Here is a 22,641-nt window from a genome sequence, read left to right on the forward strand (position 1 = left end):
GCCTTTGAAGTAAATTGCAATCACCCCTCTTCCAGCTCAGGACAGTAAGAATTAAATGAGTGGAAACTCATGAACATAATTCTGCTCTCAATGTGAAATCAGTCAGGGAGCAGTGAGTTAGATGCCTCTAAATCAGCATGTAGAAAAGAACTATCATGCCTAACAAAACAGAGCTGAACTGACTAAATAATCACATTCCAGGAAAAATTTTGCAACAAAACCACCAGTCTGTTGTTATGTAAGAAAACATTTCTTAGGCCTTTATTTACAAAAGCTTTAAAAACAAATACCCTCTGTTATGCAAATTACTTGTTTAAAAAGGACCGCCCAGTTACATCATCATAATTCAGTGAGAAAAAGGTATTTGATTTTTTGCTTTTAAGTACAAGATACAACAGAGTAATTGGTGAACATTTGGAGATTTTTCTGCCATTGATTTCCGTGTCAAACACACGTACGCGTGCACACGCACAGACACACAATGTCACGCATTCCATCATTCCAGGCTAGTATTTAGCTATTCAGTACCAAAAATCCTTCCTGCACAACTGCTCTGTGTACATGCTATGCAGAGTTCAGAAGATACTTCAGGGTCCTTGAAAACAATATATCTAAAATATATTGTAAGATATACTCAAAAATAAACTAGCATTACACTCCTCAGGTAACTTTATTAGCTGGAAGTTATTTATATTTTGTTGTATTACAACAAATATCTGTAACATCTGTCTTTGTAACAACTACAAAAAAGCATGATTTAATTGTCTTTCTAATTCAATAATTCAATTAAATAGTATTTTTTCAGATCTTTGGGGTTTCTCTTCAACTAAACTGACTTACAAAAATCATGAAATCAAGTACATAATAAATATGACTTCATAAAAAATATATGAGGTGTACATTACTAAGATAAAAGCCACAAAGTTAATCAAGGGAAATGTGCCATTACAAGACTCCTACTTTTCCATTATCCTTCAACTCTCAGCTTAATGGCAAAAAGGCTAAATTCATAGCTGTTATTTTCCTGAAGGGTGTAAAGCTGTTTTTTCAAGCCTCTTTCCCCCATCACAGAGCGGTTTTATAGCAGCAGGCCAACCAGCAGTTGACATGTGCAGGGTGTGTTGGAAGATGACCAAACACTAGTAAAGTAAGAGCAATTACTATGATTTCAGTAGTTTGTTTTGCTTGAACAAACAGATTATGCAGCAAATAAGTCCCGTTGTGTGGGTTGAGATACCAAGGAAATACAGCTTGAAGCTGCTGAACTTGGCAAGTGATTGTTTTCTAGCTGAGGGCAAAAGAAAAAACCAAAACAAACTTCAAATAAAACAGAGGATCTGAGTCAGAGTCGCTCTCTAAAGTGCAAATTTGATGGTCCACAATCTTGAATAGCTAAAACGCCTGCATACTGGAAAGAACAGACATGAAGGGGGAAGTTAGTTATAATCAGAGCCAATTAATTTAGAGAAGGGAAGGGAAAGACAAAAAACTGGAAGAACAATGTAGGCAAGTTTACCGAATATTCATTATCATTCAACTTTCCCCTTCTCTCTGCCACACTGATCCTATATAAGCTTCTTTACAAATGGGCTTGTTAAGAGGCCAAAATGTAACCCAGAAAATTTTACGTATCAATATTAAGATCAAAATCTGTGATAGGAACAGTCAAGTTTAGTACATAGAAAGGCAGAAAAGAAACTGTGCTGAGAAAGGGGGGAAAAAAGCCTTAATTGTCCAAGGGGTTCAACCAGAGATAAAACCTATATACAAGCATGTGGAGGTCAAAAAGACGGCCTTTCATTTCATGTCATGACTGTTTGTTGGCTTCTTCTTCATAAGCGTTTCCTGTGCCATTTTGTACATAAGATGACCCTGAACCAAGACCATATAAGTGGCCGCAATATTTGGCATCATCAATGTGATCTTCAAAGAACATCTAAAAAGTTAAAAGAGAGAGACATGAATTATTGCAAAAGAAAAGGTTCAGTTTCATTAGAACTGTAGAAAGGCTTTAAAATTACTTTATTTTTAAATAAGATATCAAATCCCAAGGTGCAAAAGATGATATAATTAGTATAGTAAGACACTTAATCTCAACACATTATCACAATGTGCTATATGACACAATTATTTACATCTGTCAGAAATATAATCAGTCTTCCTGTGCCTCTCCCAATTCAATGGCCAAATGCAATGTTTTCACAATTTTGTATTACTAGTCATCACTCAGATATCTGCAAGAGCAACAAAGATACTTCTCCATCTCATTTCTGCTTCTTACAACAAACATATGCTTAGCATCCATTATCAATGCCTGTACCCTTACCTCTCCTCAATCTGAAGTTTTCACCATATTCTGTTGTCTTGGAATAGAGATGTCCTGATTTATATTATGTGGGTTTGGGGGTGGGGAGGATGGACACAAAACCCATCATAGAATTTAGATAAATGCAGACAGATGCATTTTCAGCTCCTCTCATAGCTCTCATTTAATAAGGAACAGCAAAATTTGGTACGAAGACTACATTTACACATTACAAGTCTAAATTGGAAATGGAACCTTTCCGTGTAAGACAAAATAAAGCCCTTGATATTCTGGTACTCTGCCTTTCAGACTTGGGTTCTCAAACACAAAATCACAAATTATCTTGAAAAAATAAGAAGACACACATACACAAACATTTTTCACCCTAAAACCTTCATAGCAATCCTGGACACCCCAGAATGGTTCACATTCTGAGTCATCATCAATATCAGAAATCTATGACAGGCAGAAATATACAGGAAGAGAATGGATACAATACACAATCTAAACATGGAGGCCTGTATACACCACACAGCTCAAAACTTCTCCCTTCAAGCTTTGATTTTAGCAGCACAGTCAGGATGGGAAGTTCTGTCCTATAGGAATCAGAACCTTTAATTAAAAGTTTTACAGCCCACAGCAGTTCCTAATGAAATAAAGCAGGTAGAAGAAGCCCAAAATAACAACTCTACTCTTGTAGTATCATTATTTAAGTATTCCTGATGGAAATAAAAGGATCAGTAACTTTTTCGGCTGGCACTCCAAGACCCAGCAAGCAAGTTGCATCTGCTTCACAGCAATTAGTAACAAAATTCTGTGCCTCAAAAAGCACTGTAAAGTGAAGCCTTTGTACTCAGAAATACATTTTAAAACACTGAACTATGCTGAAAAGCTTTAAAAATCTACATTAAATGTACTTCACTCTGCTTACTATTTTACTCTCATTTAGAAATGTTGTATTTGCAAAGAGTATTTGTAAGTACTGGGGGAAAAAATTCATTATCAGTCCATGTCTGTTGGCTTAAGTAAGTGTGTTGAACTAAAAAAAATCTTCAGAGACTTCTAGTTGTGGCAAAAGCTTTTAGTAAATAAAACTAGCTAGTTTTCCACCTAACACAAACTGCATTTCATTAAAGAAACTATCATGGGTTTGAACTTTTACTCTAGAAAACTAACTTGAAAGGCTGTATATTAAGCATGATTATCATATGCTTCCCTTTTTTTGCTCTGGATTTTGTTTCAAATTCAAGAGTGGAAGTTTAACAATACTGGGCAGACTGCAGGTAGCAGGGCTTGGATCATACCAGATAATATGGTTTATGTATTACCAAACATAATCCTTTTCATTACATCTGTAGCCCATGACCTGCTTGACAACTGCAACAGTTCCAGCAGAGGCAGAACAGAGTGCTAGGATAAGCAAACCAGCTAAACCATCATTCTTTATTATTCACTTGCTGTGTCAATAGTGTTTGTCACGATCTCGTGGTCATGTTCCCCTTCATACAAAAGGCTGGATTCCAGAAAGTGGACTTCAGCATATAGTACTTAACATGATGAAATGATGAGGTTTGATATTGCCATCTGTTTTGACATGGTAAATGACACTGAATTGCTGGAAGAATGCCATATTCTGATGCACTGGCATTTGTTCAGTGCAACTGCTTTCCAGAAGAGGCCTGTTTGACATTTGATTGTTCTGCTAATGCAAAATATCCTAACATTTTCCTGTTGTATTTCCTGTTGTATGCTGACAAATAGAAAGGAAATGTGAAGCTTGTAAGACCTGACTGTCCTTGCTGTAAACCTTGAATTAACTGACTTTTAGAACCTTAGTTAGACTGAGCTTCACTCAAGGAAAAAAAAATGCTTGGAAATTCTCCAAAGCAGCCTAGAAGTCATTAGCTAATACACCTCTAGCCTGAAAGTTTAGCTAGAAGTGGTTCATCGACACTTCTTCCCCACCTCTCAGCCTGCCACAAGCAGCAGTACACAACAGCTGCATATAACACTGAGGAAAAATGCTAAAAAAAAAAAAAAAAAGCCTTGAGAACAGTCACCCAGAAAGGAGTCTGGCTTCAGCAGTTCATAAATCACTGCAGCAGCCACCTAAAAAAAGGCATCCTACAAAACAGGTGTGGAAAAAACACCCCAAAATTAGACTTCATAAAAAATCCGAAAGTCAGGCCTAGGCTGGAATTGGGAAGAAATACTCACTGACAGCAGCAAAGCAAGGAATCAGTAAGGCTGGTTCACACTTACTCAGGGAAAAACACAGGTGGTCTCATTTTTGTCAAGAAAGGATTGATTCCTGAAGCCCTTCAGAGACCTCCTTAAAATACCACAGACTTATTAGAATCAGCAATTCCATGTAACTATCACAGCACATGACTATCATGGAAATAAAAACAATATGTCCACCTACTTCTCTCATTTTGAAAAAGGCCATTCCTGTGAGTAAAGAATCGGATCCTGCCTGATGCTGTGGTCCTATCCTTTCCAGCTCTAACTGCTCAGCCACTTCTTGTAATCCACCCTGAAAAACAAAATGTTTTTGTTAAATGCTGAAAAAAGTTAAATTAGAAGATAGAACAGCTGCATTTGGGACAATCTGTTACACAGGCCATACAACCTCAGGCATATTTTAATACCTATACACTGTAGCTGAAACAGTCATTATACCTGATAAATGCATACCAGGAGAATCAAACTTTCCATATCAAACAGTATTAATATTCTCTGTCAGTACTGACTAAATAAAGCAATATCTGCAATCAACAAAACTAGTACTCCTTATGTTCCAGCTTCTCCAGTAACCAGATGTCATTACTTAAGAATTCCTTCAAAATGACTGTTGATACACTGCTTTAAAATGACAGACTACAAGGCTGTAGAGAACACACCAAAGCTGCAAATCTATCTTCTCTAGAAGGTAAAACGTCTCCAGTTTTGAAGGAAATTTTCTTCTCAATAATCTTATGTGAAAAATGATCCCCTTAACTGCAAAGTTACTAAATAAACACAATTTTAGTGTCCTCTCCAAAACAGTAATACCTTCTACATGTGACAGCAAAGCTGTCAAAATTTGGTTTGGTTTTACATAGATAACACTATCAGCTGAAGGACAGGCATGTAATACTGTAACAGCAATCTTTTACTGCTGTGAGCACGTGATTGTACAAAGACTCTTTTTTCAATTAATTAAGCTATACAGCTACTGGCAAGACTAAAGCACATGCACATTCTTAATGATATAGAAAGATTAAAAAAAAACAGAACAATCTTTAGTGCTGCCATAAGCATTGAAAGGCAAAAACATTGCACAGAGGCAATGCATTTAAATACAGAATGCCTAGAGTTCACCTTCCCATGCACTCTTAACCCATTTTAAGTACAGGAAGTGAAGCAATAAGAGGCAAAAGCGTAGCAGTCAAAACTCATGGAGTTATAAAGGAGTCCAAACTGAAAAAAAGATCAAACATTATGAAAATTCCCGCGAGTCTTATGGCAACATATTTGCGTTCAGGTTTTTGTTTAAAATGATGGAAGCTTCAATACTAACATTCCTGATAACATCTACAAACTAATAAGAAAACCTGGTACAGCTATTGCTAGTTTTAGTCTGTCATGAGCAGCAGATAAACACCTGACAATACCTGATTGCTCCCTCCACCACACTACCCTGACCCAGAAGTGAGCCCTTCCCCCATGCTCAAAAAGTGATGTGAGGTGTCACAGAATAACCACCATGTCCTAGCCATGCCCCATCCTGGCTACTGCAAAAATTCACCCTGTCCTGGCTGGAGCCAGGACATTATCCATTTCTTATCCTGTACTATCTATGTCATGTCCAAATCTTATAACTTCCACCTATATACATACATTCACACACACAAGTACAGGTATAATTTCTATAGTCAATGGCCTTCTCTCTGAGATGTCTGTTAATTTAGTTCATTACTGTGGGTTTTATTTATCCTAGATGTCTTCCAGGGCAGGAACACTGGTGTGCTGTCAGCTCATTGCAAGCTGCATCAGGAGCTCATGAGTGGTATATGTGGACCACTCCATATTCATTTGCCACAGTAATTATGGCATACAGTGGAATTCAGCAACAAGTATTATACAATTCAACATTACAAAGTGTTCTTACCCAAAAATCAAATCCCCTTGAAGTACACATCATCATGTTTCCCCATCCCCCTGTGGGGAATGTGTAACCAGGTCCTGAAGGCAAATCTCACAGATGGGTTTGCCTTTGCTTGAGGCAGGACTAATCTGAACTGTCTTTCCTAACATGTTGCTCATACAGGGATATAAGAACAGGGATTTATCCCCTTCTATGGTATGTGGAGGTTTTGACTGGGCAAGGCCAGCTCAGTTGGTGGACCCTCAGGTGTTAACTAAGCAGGCGGCCTCTGCTAAATGTAGAGCTGACCATCAGAGAGTTCCACCACCCACTGCTTTCAATGTTTTTTAACAGTCCATTGTACCAGCTAATTTTCCCAGAGGCTGGTGCATGATAGGGAATATGATACACCCACTTCATAGCATGCTCTCTGGCCCAGGTGTCCATGAGGCTATTTTTGAAATCAGCGCAGTCCACTTACTCCACATGACATCAGGCACGATGTGTGGAATGGACATGCCCTTCAAACATCCAGACCAGCACTGGTATTTGTGGTGCCAAAAGGAGCTCTGCTTTGGTGCTAATCACTTCTGAGGCAGCTCAAACCTCTCCAAAAATGCCAGGATCTGTTCTTCAACTGGAGCATAGCATGCGGCCTCAGATCCTTTGTACCCCCAACTCCAGAACTCGGAGGTCAGCCTCAAGCCTCTCCAGGTACCTTCTGACAGAGGCTCCAGGAAGGCCATTCTCCCCAGCTGCAGTGTAGAGCACATACTACACACCTTGTCTGGTGCAAAACACCAGACTGGCTACTGGATGAACTAGCCACCAGATGAACAATCACCCATTTAAACTGTTCAAAAGCTTGTTTAAATCCCACTTCAAATCATTCTTCAAAAGCTTGTTTAAATCTCCACTTTAAATCATTCTTTTCCTGGCTCACAATATAGAGGATTTATAATTTGACTGTAATCTGAGATATGCATCCTCCAAAAACCCAACAGCACCTAGGAAAGCCTGTATTCATTTCTTGCTGGTTGGTGGGGATCTAGCTGCTATGTTGTTGATCACATCAACTGGAATCATTATGACATCCATCTTGCCATTTTCCTCCTAAAAACTGAATTTCCCAGGCAGATCCCTTGACCTGACTTTGCTTTATGGCAAAACTAGCCTTCAGGACAATCTGGATTATTTTCTCTCCTTTTTCAAAAACCTCCTCTGCCAACATTCCCCATATAATGATGTCATCAATGTACTGCAAGTCTTCAGGAGTCTCGCTCTTTTCCAGTGCAGTCTGGATTGGTCCATGGCAAATGATGGGGCTTTGTTTCCACTGCTGGGGCAGTTGGTCCCAGGTGTACTGGATGCTCCTCCAGGTGAAGGCAAACTGTGGCCTGCACTCTGCTGCCAAAGGAATGGAAAAAAATACATTAGCAATATCAGTCAATGATGGTACCACTGTGCTCCCCTGGACTCCATACTGAAGTTCTAGCATATCCAGCATAGTGGCTCACAGTGGTGGTGTGACTTCACTCAGGCCATGACAGTCCAGTCAATTGGCCATATAGGATTATTGAAGGGTGAGCGGGTCTTGCTGACCACTCCCTGGCTCGCCAGTTCACAAATCATCTCATGGATGAAAGTCATGGAGTACCCAGTCAATGCAGCATTGTTGACAGTGCAGTGTTGTGGTAGAGATTGTTACCTGTTGCTCTTTGACCATCAGCAGTCCCAAAGCAGAAGGGTCCTCTGAGAAATGAGGCAAGTTATTCAACTGTCTAACTTCCTCTGTCTCCACAGCAGCTATCTCAAAAGCCCAACAATGACCTTTTGGGTCCTGAGATAATCTACGTCAAGGATACACAGAGACTATGTATATCAATAGCAGCAACTCATGGGACATCTATCCAGTTTGCTCGAGTCTTTTGAATCTGTCTGCAATCTTCGACAGTCTTTCCACAGCCGAGGAGCAGGTTGGTAAAGAAGAAAAGAGATTACTGGAGTCTGTCACCGAAAGGACTGTTTTTTCTCCTTCTTTCATTGACATCAATGCCTATGAGTTGGTGAATGACAATGGTGTGCTCTGTACAAACTTCTGCCACATGGATTGTGTACAATGGACCTTATCTGGATCTACAGGGGACTTCTTGTTATTTGAATCCTTACCGATCACGTTCAGCACAACTAATTCTCTCAGGTACTGGACATCTTTCTCCATGGTGCTGCATCTGCTTGGGCATACCACTAGATCCTTCAGGAGAGAATACCTTTCTTTCATGCTTGACAGGAGTTGCCGCCAGAGGCTGAGAGTTTCTGTCCTCTTCCCAAATCCTCACTAGGATAGGGACACCAGTTGCTTGGCTTCATTATCATCTAGTTTCATATTGTGGGCCATATTCCAGCATCACAGCAGCCAGCTCATCCGGTGCTTTCATGACTGGCAGCTGTAATCTTTTCACTTGGCTCATCCAGGGATAGAAATTGGGTGATTATCTCTGGCCCTGCCTCTTCCTCCTGTTCTGAGAATTCTATTTCCTTTTTATGCTTCACTATGCAAACTGATTTGGTCCTGGATTTTTTTCTTCTGTGTAGGTGTGACTGTTACTGGCATGAGTCATTCTTCCAGTTCAGCTGCAGTTTGAGTGGTCACAGCACTGTTGATCTGCTTTCCTCTTCTTCCCCTAAAGGTTCTAGCCTTAAGGGTCTAGCACTGGACTGTGTCCAGTAAAGAGCAGCCAGGGCCCAGCACACTTCAGTAAGTTGATTCTTTATGGAGTTGCCACAGCATTCTTCTTGCAAATATTCTGTCACATTATCAAGGTCCTGTAGTGATACTCTCAAAACACTGGAGGAATTTTCCCCAAAAATGGCCCATTTTATCCCACATTCCATGCTACTCATGACTATCCTCCCTCAGACAGATCTCTAGTTAACCTTCCTAGAAATTTCTGTCCTGATTTGAGACACAGGAGCAAGAGCATATTTTCCTTAACATCCAAAGGAAATTCAAAATTCTCAAAAGCTGTTCTAATAGGCCTGAAGGAGAAAAAGGTAGTGAAGAGCATGGGAAATCAATCCTCCCTTGTCCCCACAGTTTAGGAATGATTAGCAATGGACTCCCAGAGGTAGCGCCCAAGGTAAGGGTAGGAGAGGAGGACTGAATATACTGAATATCCCAAATGATCTTCATTGCCCTCGATGTTATCAGGTCATAAACGTGATTCCAGTTCATACAATCAACATACATCAACAAAGCAATCCTGATCTGAAAATGAGCACCCTGATGGGCACACAGTAAATATACAGAAATATACATGATTAGGTACCACACAAATAAACACCCTCACACAAAGAGACCAAACAGCATTGTGACCACTGCCTCTGAATCTAATAGGACAAATGCTTAAATGAAATGAAGCCACTCTGATCAGATCTCAACCCTGCACACCCCACATTGGGTGCCAAGTAAGACTGTCATGGTTTAGAAATGGTATTCTCCAATTTAGTGCTTCCACTAAAACCATTCCAAACTACACTGCCACTCACTCACTCCCCTGTCTCCTGTGGCAGACTGGAGAGGAGAACTGGAGGCACAAAAAGTGAAGAACACAGGTTGAGATATGAACCAATTACTGGAAATTAGCAGTGAGATAAGAAAACAAACAGAAATACCAACAATACTAATGATAGAGTGTGCAAGAAAGGAACATTATTGCTCACCTACAGAAATATCTGACAATAATACCTGATAATACCTGATTGCTCCTTCCACCACACTACCTTGACCCAGAAGCAAGCTCTTCCCCCATGCCCAGGAAATTATATGAGGTGTCACAGAATAAACTCCGTATCTCAGCCATACCCCTTCCTTGCTACTGCAAAAATTTACCCTGTCCTGGATGGAATCAGAACAGAAAATTATTAAATTACTGAGATTCTCTTTCAGGTAAGACTTTTACACTCCAGATAGTTATGCTTCACTCTTGGAGAAGGACAAATTCTTCCCAGATTTTCAGAGTATCAACCTTCCAAGAAAACGCCACAGAATAATTTACATAATCACTCAACCATAGTCAACAGCGAATCTACTTTGAACTCTCATTTCATGGCACAGTCACAGAGCTTATTGTTCTGCACAAAACCCCAAATTAAAAGCAAGTTTTCAACAACGTCTACCAATCTACATTACTTAGGATTGCCACTACTATCAAAAGGTTTGGAATTGTCTGCATTAAAAGCTTTTTAGACTGTAAGCAAGAGTTTAGCCCATAATACATTAATATCTCAAGTCAACTGCAATCTGCATGCCAGTAAAGTCATAACAGATTGTAAATTCACAGAGTATTTAATTCCCCAAAAAAAGCATCAATCAGATTTCCAGTTCTGAAGCCTATTTCTCTTTCCAACACCAAGAATCTTTTTTGGGTGTGTGGGGGCAGAGAGTGGGGGACCTACAGCAGATCAGCGACTATCATACAAAAAATAACTTAGGCAAGTCAATAAAAGACAAATTCACAGCTGTTCAATTCACTGCAATTTAATAAAGATGAAAAGTGACACACATTAGGAGACAGTACACACATTTTTAGTCACAACACTAAATGTTTAGTGATTTGTTTCAGGCAGCTTCTCTCAGTACAGTTCAAGTCCACCATAACTTCATCACTGGCAAATTTGGAGGGGTAAGATAGCCCATTTCCCTTCCCCTGCTGTCACTATCAGTCTGCAGGATAGGTGAGTGGATCAAAATTTACTGCAGGAAAGCTGACCTACATATTCAGCTCTGAAAAAAAAAATCACCCTTGTTCTTATGGTTTGCCAAAATAAGACCTGTGAAGGCTTTTCTTGTCTTCCAAAAAAGTCTCAGAGTCTCTAAACAATGCAGGTTACACACAACTATGCCTTAATTATGCCAGAAACTACAATACCCTCTTTCCCAAGCCCACTGGGAACGTCACCTCTGAATGGTGACATGGAACATCAATTTGTCACCTTTTCTATGTCACTAAATTTGGAATATACATTCTGTTCTTCCAAAGTGTGTCACCAGATAGGCACCAGATGCTCTACTTTGCTTCACTGTGAGTGAGAAAGTGAGGACTTTTTGGGGCAGGTTCCTCCCCACTACTAATTTAAGACTCCTGAAGTTTAAGAGCATTTAATTTTTACTCCTGGCCTCTGTGGAGAAGTGTTTCTAAAATGTTCCCCAATACACAGCCATTTGCCCAGATGACTGTACCAGTAACAACTGTATATGAATACAGATAAGTACACTTTTCTTACTAACTGAAAGGGTGATCTACATTTTCAACATTAATTTAACAAAGGATTCACACAATTTACTTTCCACAAAAGTAGGCTACTATTCAAAGTGACACACTCTGCTAGTTCATCTCAGAAGGAAAGAAGACTATATACAGCACACAGTTCAGTAGTTCAGCACAATGAACTGGCAAGCCATTCCTTAGACAGGATTTGATGTTACTAAGGTGAGTATCCTCCTCTTCCTGCAGGTTTTCCTTAAATCCTAGAGTTAAATTACTTTCCATAAAAGCAAGAAATCATCAATTTCCTCAGATGAGTGATGCACCTCACTCCAGCAGCAGTGCAGTCTTAACAGCTCTTTGGCAATTAAAGCTATTAACAGTGCCATTAGTATCTTTCTTTCACTTGCTGTCTTCCCCTTCATGCTTAGCTTCAGGTCCCACTTGTGCTCCAGTCCAATAAGGTATCCAAATTTTATGCTTGATAGAATAAGCCAATTAGTAGCCCCACTGGCCTGACATGAGAAATTAATTTCTAGTTCTTTTTTTTCCTAGAAGTCACATGTTGTCCCTAAACATATGTTGTTGTTTATCTTTGCTTATGCAGCCATCTGAAACATTCTTCATTTCTCATCCAAGACACTTCCACATCATCCTGCAATTACCTCTGCCTAGATGACTGCAGCCCTTAGTGGACTGCACAATGAGGAAATAAGAGTATATGAGACCCATCAATTCTTATGGCTAAGGAAATAAAGAATTAATTTCAAATATGTGTTTATAATCTATCAACACAGTATCCAGTTTAAACATGGTATTTTTAACTGGTAAACAGTTATAAAAATTGATTTGTGCTCTTGCCTGCTTCTATCAATGCCTTTAATATTAAATATATAAAGCTTGAGACAACAATGCTTAATATGCACCATCAAAGCAAAAGCAGACAATAAAAAAAGAGAAAGTATTTTTAAGCATGACGTATCCTGTCTCCAAATGCAAAATTTGCTCCAAACCATTAACAGATTACTTACCTTCAGATTTTTGCAACTCTTCATGAGATATTTTACATCATAGATGACAGGGAAAAACAATCGCAGTATCTCAAAGAAGTCCAGCTCTTCCTCGGGTAAATTGGAGTTTGTCAGGATCTTGATTAGATAGCCAAAGTCATATCCACTGCAAATTAATAACAAAAACAATATAAGCAACTGACTTAGAAGCATCCTTCTCGCTTCCAACATCAAGACTTCAGTGCACATTGACAGGATATTCTGCTTAAATTCAATGCAATAAAGACCAACGTCTATGTAAAAAACCTAAACTTCCATGTGAACGACTCCATTGCAGATTCCAAAAACATTTTAATTTGATCTGAATAAGGCCAAGTGAAGATGTAAAAAGATCTGCCTACAGGATTTTCTCTAAATCCCAAAATAAGGTAGGGCTGCTGGGTCTTCATCTAATAACAAGAACTTCCAGCAGAAAGACTCCTAAGCTGGTTTCTTTCACATAGACTGGAGTTTCTCACTACAAACTGAGACAGAGACTTCTACAGTTCTCAAAATCCAAAAGATTAATGCGTTTCCAGAGCCAATGCATGTTTATGCCTCAAGGAAAATCTAGCCCTCAGCAACAAAGAGGAATTGTCTTTCAACTTTTCCAATTAAATCAGCACACAGACAACTAAAAACTTTATAATAGCTTGTAGACTATTACTCTTTCTGGAGGCAATGACAGAGTAAGCTGGAAAAAACTTTTGTGTGTGTATATATATGTAAGTCTGCAGGAGGCAGCAAGGTAACTGAGCAGTGCTTATCTGTTAGAAGAAATGGTGGTATTATAGTGTGTACATGGTAGAGAGAAGAGTTCAGGAAGGCTTCCTCCTCCATAGCTCAATTGAATAAAGAGGATGTAGGACTGAGGCGTGGCAGTTACGGGGAAACTGTGGCCTTCTACAAAGAGTTATGAGAGGAAACAAGAGGGTTAAGTACAGGAAAGAGAGATGTCAGGTATTAAAGCAAGACTGAACACCACAACAAAAAGCAGTGATGACTAGTTATGTTTTTTCCTAGGAGAGCAGCAATTACAAACCAGATTATTCATGACCTGGCCATGAAACTCATCTGCTCTGATCCCTTGTACTTGTAGGACTGCTTATGCGCTAAACTAAATCAAGGAGTGATACTTTCTCTTCCATGTTACTAAGTTTGCATTGAACCAGATCTGCTCCTAGATTTTACTGACATAAATTTTAAAAATGCCTGTACTAACAAAGAATATGAAAACACTACCGTAGAGCTGCTTCTGCTGAAGGTTTTATCAGTTTTGCTATTTAAGGAATCTTAGCATAGAGCTGAGGGATGACTCAAGTGAGCAGGTGGCCATCACAGACTCCAAATTTCCTGTTTAAGACTTTGTGTTCATTCTTGATTACACAAGGGTCATACTCAAAACCAAGAATTTTTCAAGTTGGTAAATACTGGCCAGGATCTTTAACTGTGAGATAAGCAGTAGAAAAGATAAATCAGTTAAGAGCGCTATACCACTGCATACATATATATATATATGTATCCTGCAGATATTCAAAGAGTGGTGACTTCTGACATAGATTCAAGGCTTCAGCTTGCACACTCAATGTAAGTAAGTTTACTTTGAATCTTCTGTATACAATAAGGTTATCTCTGTCATCTTTATACTATGAGTTACAGACCCTAGACAGAGGGTAGAAAAACCTTGAACATACTGTGGGTAAATGGGCTGTTTGCTACAAGTCCATTAACACAAGATACCTAATAGCCATAGAATAACTGCAGATCTCCCATGGGGGTTTCCAGTGCTCTAAGCAGAAATTGAACAAATCCTGTACTGCATCTGGTACTTTGAAGCTGTGCTGGCCACACTCCAACTTCCACAGCAACAGCCACTGGCCAGGGAGCAAAGGAGCCAAAGATAAAGAAGGATTTCAGTTGACTCTTACAAAGTAAAAACTGCAGTAAACTTGGCAAAACAGTAGCTTGGAAGTCTAATTTTATTCAATCATTTGAAGGGGTAGGGAAGTGGTGGGAAAGCCACTTTATGTATCAACATAAAGCCCTCTATAGAAGAAGAAAAGAAAAAGCCACATTAGCAAAAAACGCTGTTCCAAAAGACGCATAAAGCACTGTTTAGGATTATGGAGACTTACTCCTTTAGAATCTACAGTTTACTACCTCACTGAATTACTGACATTGATCATCCTCAAGGCTCAAATGTAACATTCATATTAAAACTTTTAAAGTGAAAAGAATCATATTTGTGCTACTCCTCTTCAAAAGAAAGCTTTTTTGATTAGTCTTCAAAAAAAATGTATATGAATAAAATAATAAAAAACAGATGCTCTCAAACACTTCTAATTTCTTTAAATAAGGAAGTACTTCAAGAAAAGTCAACATTCCTTTACTATTCAGATGGAAACGGAGCAGGTTGTTACAAATAGCAATTTCGATTGAGAATTATATATTTCTTCCACTTGGAGATTTTAGCAGATCCAAGCTTTGAGACACAAAATTTCTCACTCCAGCTCAAGACTAAGATAGATCCAGTAAAACAAATTTTGAGTGGCCACTACTGATGCTAACAGAAGGCTAAGAAAGTCCACGGTGAGCGATTAGGTAATTACCTTCACATTAGAGAAGTTTTCTTCTAAACCTCTAACACTGATTAGTGGTTGGTTTATACCCTGAAGCACTCAGGCTTCCTTGCCTTAAAAAACCTGCACCATTTCTAATATAATCATCCGAAATCAGCACAGCAAGCCACAATCTGTGGAGCTATACAACACAAGCACTCACTCTTACAGATCTTTGTTTTGTTTTTTCACTGAACATGGGCAGCTCTAGGCAACAAGACAAAAGTAAAGATCAAACATGCCTCTATTTCTTTCCCTTACTTTCAAGAAAGAATTCAGATAGCCAATTAACAATGAATTCTACTCAAGCATCAAGCTTCTAAAATAAATCAAAACTTTCAAGAGCTGAGAAAGCTCTAGCTCATTTTATAAAGCTAACAGAAATGAGCCAGCAGATTAAATTTTACTAAATTCAGTTAGATAAAATGATTACTGAAACATATTAGCTTGGAACTTTGCAGCATCCCAAGAACATCTGGGTTTTTATTTTCAAAAAAGCATGTTTTCACAGACCCTCCAAAGCTAGACAAAGGAGGTTGCAGAGAAGTGGACACTTAAAAGCTTCTGCAGAGCAGATAGTTGAACAACCACACAATCAACATTTAAGCTGCTCCTTCCTAACTTGCTAGACTGTCAAGTACTTACAGCTCTTTTGACTGTGATAAAAATCACAAATTCAGGGCTTCCCCCTCTTCTCTCATTGACTCAAACACATTTGAACACTCACACATACAAGATTAGATGAAGTTGCCTATGAAGTCGCAATACACAAGAATTGGTGACAGTGCAAGTATTTCTTCAGTCATATCTGACAGAACTGCAGGTCCACACAGACTTGGCAACATGTCAGGATGCCAAGGCAGCTACATTAAATGCAAAGATAAAAAGCACACAGACAGCTATGTGAGAAGGGAAGAGCTTAGAAATGAACTGCATGAAAGTTCAAGGAAGTCAAAGACTAGAAAATGAAAACCAAATCATAACTTCATACTCTGATAAAGGAGTGATTCCACTTTCCCACTTACTATGGGACTCAAAATTTTAAAGAGTTAGTAGTAATTTAAGCATTTTAAGGAAACAGAGGCAATAGCAGACAGCAACTACCAAGTACAGCTTTATCAGCTGTCAAAGAACTACTGCATGGAGAGCCCAAATGGAACAAATTTTCAGCTGAGCATCTTGCTGCCTAAGTTTCCATTCACAGAACATAATCAAAATCAAAGATGTATTTAGAAACAGCTGCTCACTATTCTTTGTGGCACTTTTTATATGACCCATGCTCATTTATAGCTTTTCATAATTTAACTTGGGTTACTCAGAGTGTAACCCACTTACTCCAAGGTTTTGTGCTCAAGATAATATCAACAAGGTCTGGAAAAGCTTCAAACACTCTAATAATCAGTGTTTGACAAATATTTGCTAAACAACTGTCTTAAGAGGATTTCTAAAGACACTTTCAGTGAAATCCACAAAAGAAACTTGTATTTCAACACAGATGAAACTGGACTTCTATTAATAAAGCCATTTCAAAAACCCTTCAAAAGCTGCACCAGTAAAAGATGGCATTATGGCACACAGCTTGCACTACACTTTGACAAGCCTATTACTTAGGAATTAATATTATTAAACTAAATATAATTATGCTCTAGAAAGAATCCCTAGTGAAGAAATTGCTCAGGTATACCTTATACCAGGCCCTAAGTCATCAGGCAATATTGGAAAAACACCCATTTGAGGCTGAAGCTGCTGCTACATGGCATCCTCTGCTGAGGCACCAGTTACATGCATTACCTGCCTCCCCCTTCTCTTGAACCATCCATATTACTGTAGTCAACTGTAAATATAAACATAAGAGCCCATAATACTGTGTTTAGGAAGCTGAAAAAAACTTAATACTAAATTGGCTTTTGTAGTTATTTTGACACAATTTAAGGCATTCTTGTTACAGCATTCTTCCCCAAGGTGCTACTCAAGAAACAAGAGTGCAAAAGTAAGATTATTTTAGAGTTCTATCATGAGTACAGCCTTGTTCATTCGCTTCACCTTGCTGACTTCCTTAGAAGTCAGCCTTTAAGACAGATGTCTCAAGGCGTTACATAGAAATAAGCCTTTAAAGACACTGTCATTTGCAAAAATTGTGGCATGTAGTTAGCTAAACAACAACTACTGTGTATGTTTTCAAAGGGTTAAATCTTATTAACACTCAAAAATCTTTTGTATCATGACAGATTCATAGAGATTTAGCATTTACATTTCTATTTTTACTTGAGAGATTGACTCCTTTGATAGAGTAAGCAGTAAAATATATGCATAAGGCTTATCAGGGATCTCCTTCCAAGGTGAGTAATTCCATCTGCCCAGATTTGCAGAAGATTTACAACAAACTTAAGAGTAATTTATAGACCTCCTCACTGATAATTCTCTCCCATGAAACAAACAGTATTTCCTCAAGGATTGCTTAGGAATATTTTGTTTTAGTAATGTTTCTGTTATTACATGCACGTGTACAGCGCCACCTGCTGGTTTAGCAGTTTCGTGGTTTTTAGCTTTACAATTTCCGGGTTACTGCATAAACACCAAGGCTAAAAACACCAGTAAAACACCTGTGACCTCTATTCTTCCAATACCAAATGGTGTTAGAGGTATTACAGCAGAAATATTTCCTCAGTCTTACCAATCAAGACATGGGCTACATACACAGCACTCAAAGTCAGGAGATGTGAAATCCAAGCTCTAGAACTCAAACACCAGTCAGATGTTGAAACCCCAAATACTTAACATGCAGAATTTACCTATGAAAGGAAAGCCACTTGACTCCTTCACACAATACAACTCCTGATGTCATGAGCAGTTCTGCAAAGTACTGTGTCTCAATTCCTTCTTCTTCATGCTTTTTAAACTGGATACCAGATGTCGTCAACAGTTCAATAGAGTCCTGAGCATACATATCTTCTCTAAAAACAGAGAGGAAAAGTAAATTTCCAAAATCTACAAGCCTCAGTGACGTAACATTTCTTTTTTGCTATTCAATCCACAGACTTCACTAGCACAGAGTAGGAGCAATTTGACTTTGTTCCAGGTTAATGACAAAATCAACCATTTTTCAAAGGTTTTCTTTTAACTTTTATTATCATTTCACCATTCCCATTTCACCTCCATTCTTACCATCTTATACAAAAATTAGTTCCTGCTCCTCTTCCAGTTACCTATAACCACTTTTTTGCAAGCCTTCAGATGAAAGTGCATCTATAAAACTCATTTGGCAAAATATCTGTATAAATCGTCTGAACTGTGACAAATTAAATGTAACAGTTGAAGCACTAAAACATTATATTACAGAACTATAAGAAATACACTCCAGATCCCTGTACTGAATTAGCTCTGTAGATAATATTTCTCAAAAGTTTTTTTGTGATTTGAGCTTGTGTAAATGTCTAGACATGTGTTCATCAAACTTGTTACTCAATAAAATTGGAAATGGACTATTTACTCCACTTAGTCAATCCTTAGAATTCAGGTATCCTAACTTTTGTTCTAAGCAACCTGTTACAACTTTTAAAAATATTAAAATATTAACCTATTCGGTCAACTATTTTGAACCTAAAATTTAATAGGTTAAAATAAAAATTTCTCTATGATTTGTTTGATCCCCTCCTACCTCTGCATTTATTCCCTTTAACACTATCTCTTTTTTTTTGGCAAAGTCTTAATGCTAAAATTCATGTTATGGAGTTTTTCTCCCTGAAGTTTTATCTGTATCATCGTTACAAAAACGTGGAATGGTTAAATGAAGACAAAAAAAATAATAATGCAAGCATGAATCTACTTAGAGAATTAAGTCCATTTTTACTGTCCACAACATACTGCTCCACAGTCTCTTCAGTGAACAGTTTTAAATTTTAATGAAAAACAATCAAAACACAAAAAAACCTACACAAGACAACCAATATATCAAACTTGACTACTAGATTCAGTCATAGACCTGTATTCCTTGCTCCTGATAGCAAGACAATTTTTTAGAACACAGATATACATCCTCAAGATGTGTTACATCTTTTTTCTTCCATCCTGCACAGCTGCTCATTAGTTCTCCAGCTTTGAGGCACTAGCTTCTCAACACCTGTTTATCTCCATAACACACCATTTAACAAAAAGGGGGTTTCATTCTAGTTGCTACTCTGTACTAATCAGGTGCATCGTATGATTAGAGAAATATTTATGCTCTTTAAAAGCACACTAAAACAAGACCTGGCTGGAACCACATGCACAAAAAAAAATACCTTCTAGGAACAACCAACAGCTGTTTTGCTTTAGGGGAAGAACACTTGGCACAGTGCCAATTCCCAAAAAGATGTTTAGAAACAGACAAAAATAAGTAAGTTGTCCATCCACATAAAAAAAAAAAAAATAATTTCTCGTGCAGTACTTACCAAGTTTATATTTTTCTGTACCCCCCAATCAACTAGTAAAACGTAATTCGGTGATTACCTATATCTTCCCTTACTAAGCTGTCTTACCTCTGTGGCATCTGGCACAAATAGGTGGAAAACTACTCTTGGTTTCAGTTGTTTGATACTAAGTAGACCTTTGAAGCTCAGAATATAAATCAAGTGTAGCACGAGCCCTTCTTCATAAATAACAGTTTGGAAGTTACTAATTCGCTCCTCATTCTCTCTTATAAATAAGTTCAGTATATTCTTCTATTTAAGAAAATTGGTAATTTTCATCCAGCATTTATATGGCCAGGTAAGTTTAGAGTTACCAAAACATTAAATCTGTGCTTACTTTTCTTTCAAGAGACAATTCAGACAAGACTAAATAAAGCATGTCACTGCTCAGATCAAACTGATTTATGACAATCCACAGCACTGCTTGCTTAAAAGAAGGCAGAGATCAAGAGAGGCAGCAGTTTTCCTCTTAAAAACCCCAACTACTTTGAAAGCAAGTCTTTTCATCTGCAGAAAAAAATAGAAGTCTGTTCTCTAAACCTCTCTTGTAGATTGTGAATTTAACTCATGTATATAAAGTTGTCCAGTAACACAACTGCCAAAAACCCCAAGGCTTGAACATACTTAAATGTGTGAGAAATGTTTGTACTGATCTTCAATTCAATAGATTATCAACATACAAAAATCTATCAAACCAATTGTGTTTACTCCAGAAAAAACAAAATCAAGATACTAGTAACTTTGTTGACCACCAGCTAAAGATATAATTAGAGCACCAGATAAGTGTTTGATCCCCCTGAAAAAGTGAGGTCTATGCTTATAAAGTTTTATCACTGATAAACTTCACATTTTGAAATAAAGTTCATGGTATTATTTCAATATAGTAAAGGTCAGCTTGCTTTTGAACCAACACTTTAGACAAAACATTTCAGAATGATAACATTTGACATACTTTTTTAGTCACTTCAGTAATTATACTTTTTTTCTTCAAGCATTGGTATTTTCCACCTAAAGTTGATGTGATTTCTATAACAGCTAGTAAGAGTTAAGTAAGGCAGAAGCACTCTGAAATGCTAAACATGAAAACACAGAGCTAACTCTTGCATTAAGTACGAAAGGCCTTCCACATTTTTTTTAAAAAATGCATAGCATTTTTGACCAAATTATCAGCAGTAAGACAGACAGCACATAAATGAAGGAAGAAAGCATGTTTGGCTTACAAAAATTTTCCTTACATGAGTATTTATGGTATCTCAGTATTACAATCAGATAGATAAAAAAGGTTGCTAAAGTATTTATACGTTTTCAGTAAGTCAGAAACATACATTTAGCAGCACAGAAATGGAATACTTACGTTAAGTTAAATTTAAAATTAAATTGCCAAGTTGAAGTTCCTGGAGGGTATTCTCCTTGCTCATTCATAAACGTCAGTCCTAGTTGAATTATTTTTAGCAAGTCAACATTGCAGCGTAAGAGTTGGTACTGATAGTCTGCGTTGCTTCTGAATTCTCCAATAGGCCTTGCAACTACTCCTGGAAATTCTGTGTCCTGCAAGAGCAGAATTAAAACTTGAACACATGACAACTATACATATCTAACCATATCATAGCTGAAGAGTACTGTGTGTAATACTAACTTTTAAAAAGATAAAAGATTAGGATCCAGATGTTCCTACAGTGTTAATCCAACATTAAGATTTCCTTATGCTTTCAATTTAAAAAGGATGAGCAAGTGTACTGACCTCAGCTAAAGTCACAACTTTTGTAGCAATTTGCTAGACAGACATCAAGCACCCACTTACCATAGCTACGTAGTTATACTTCCGTATAACTTGACGAATTTTCTTCATCTCTTCATCCAAGTTACAAGCCCAGACTTCACAGATTCTTTGGCTATGGTCTACGGTAGCTGCTGGCATAGTGGGGGGCTTTAGAGACCATACATCAAAAGTTACACTTGACCGAGGATCGGTTTCATAAAGAGGACTTCAACTGTTTGGTTTTTTTTTAGCCTAAGACAGAAAGAAAGCAAAGCATCAAAAGTGTAAGTTTTTACCCTTAGTCTGAAAAAAAAAAAAAAAAGAGGCTTAAGCACCACATCCACCCTTTATCCATGGAGATTTCACAAAAGCAGAACATAGCCATCAGAACCACAAGAATTTCGACTACGAGAGCTCAGATTACCATCAGAAACTAAACCCCTACAGTTTCGTTAGCGACTGTTTCCCGCACAAGGGCGGCAAGGCGCACTAGTGACACAGATACGGGAGACACACGGGTCCCCAGGCGCTCCTGCCCGCGGCTCGGAAGGGCGCGTTCCTGCGGATCTCTGGGCTGCGTGCAGCAGGGAACGAAGCGGCAAAACACAGTCACACCAAACCCGGCGGCACGGCGAGCGGCCTCCCGAGGCGGGAGCAGCTCCTCCAGTTCCCAAGGGCCGCGCTAAAACCAGCGAGCGACGCGCGAAGACCGACACACGGTCGGCCGGGTTCCCGCGCGCGTGAAAGGCCCCAGGAGCGCCCGGAGGAGCCGCAGAGCCCGGGGGCCCCGCAGGGCTCCGTGCCGGTGTCCCCGCCCGGTACCCGCGGCGCCGCCCCCGCTCACCCCTCACTCTCCGGCCGGGCCGCGGCGGGTCTGGGAGGCCCCGCGCGGCCCCCGCGAGCCGCAGGAAGCGCTGCTGCCCCCGGCGCCGCCGCCGCGCGCACAAAGCCATTACATCATCACCGCGCGCCGCGGCCTTTCCCCCCTCCCCTCTGGCCAATCGCCGGCCGCGCCGCGGCCGCCCCCGCCCCGCCCCTCCGCCGCTCGGGTCGCGGGCGCGCGGCG

General features: G+C 39.0%; 1 protein-coding gene across 1 annotated transcript; it reads right to left on the reverse strand.

The window, feature by feature from the left end:
• Positions 1 to 231: 231 nt before the first annotated feature.
• CNOT7 (CCR4-NOT transcription complex subunit 7) lies at positions 232 to 22,539 on the reverse strand. The gene is made up of 7 exons (XM_005517693.3): positions 22,420 to 22,539; positions 21,618 to 21,827; positions 21,171 to 21,364; positions 18,161 to 18,322; positions 12,733 to 12,877; positions 4,731 to 4,841; positions 232 to 1,936 (listed from the first exon to the last, which is right to left on the reverse strand). The coding sequence occupies exons 2-7, from the start codon at positions 21,732 to 21,734 to the stop codon at positions 1,808 to 1,810; spliced, it is 858 nt and encodes a 285-aa protein (XP_005517750.1). The 5' UTR covers positions 21,735 to 21,827; positions 22,420 to 22,539; the 3' UTR covers positions 232 to 1,807.
• Positions 22,540 to 22,641: the final 102 nt, after the last annotated feature.

Source organism: Pseudopodoces humilis, chromosome 6 (assembly GCF_049639895.1).
Source record: "Pseudopodoces humilis isolate 2021_Gansu_Grassland_sample_001 chromosome 6, ASM4963989v1, whole genome shotgun sequence".
Lineage (NCBI taxonomy): Eukaryota > Metazoa > Chordata > Aves > Passeriformes > Paridae > Pseudopodoces > Pseudopodoces humilis.

Excerpts from the sequence above, each read along its gene's own strand:
- CNOT7 (XM_005517693.3), bottom strand. The coding sequence starts at position 21,734 with ATGCCAGCAGCTACCGTAGACCATAGCCAAAGAATCTGTGAAGTCTGG. Across the intron at positions 18,323-21,170 it reads AATTTTAAATTTAACTTAAC|AGAAGATATGTATGCTCAGG; the intron begins GTAAGTATTCCA and ends CTCTGTTTTTAG. Across the intron at positions 1,937-4,730 it reads CCTTTTTCAAAATGAGAGAA|ATGTTCTTTGAAGATCACAT; the intron begins GTAGGTGGACAT and ends TTAACTTTTTAG.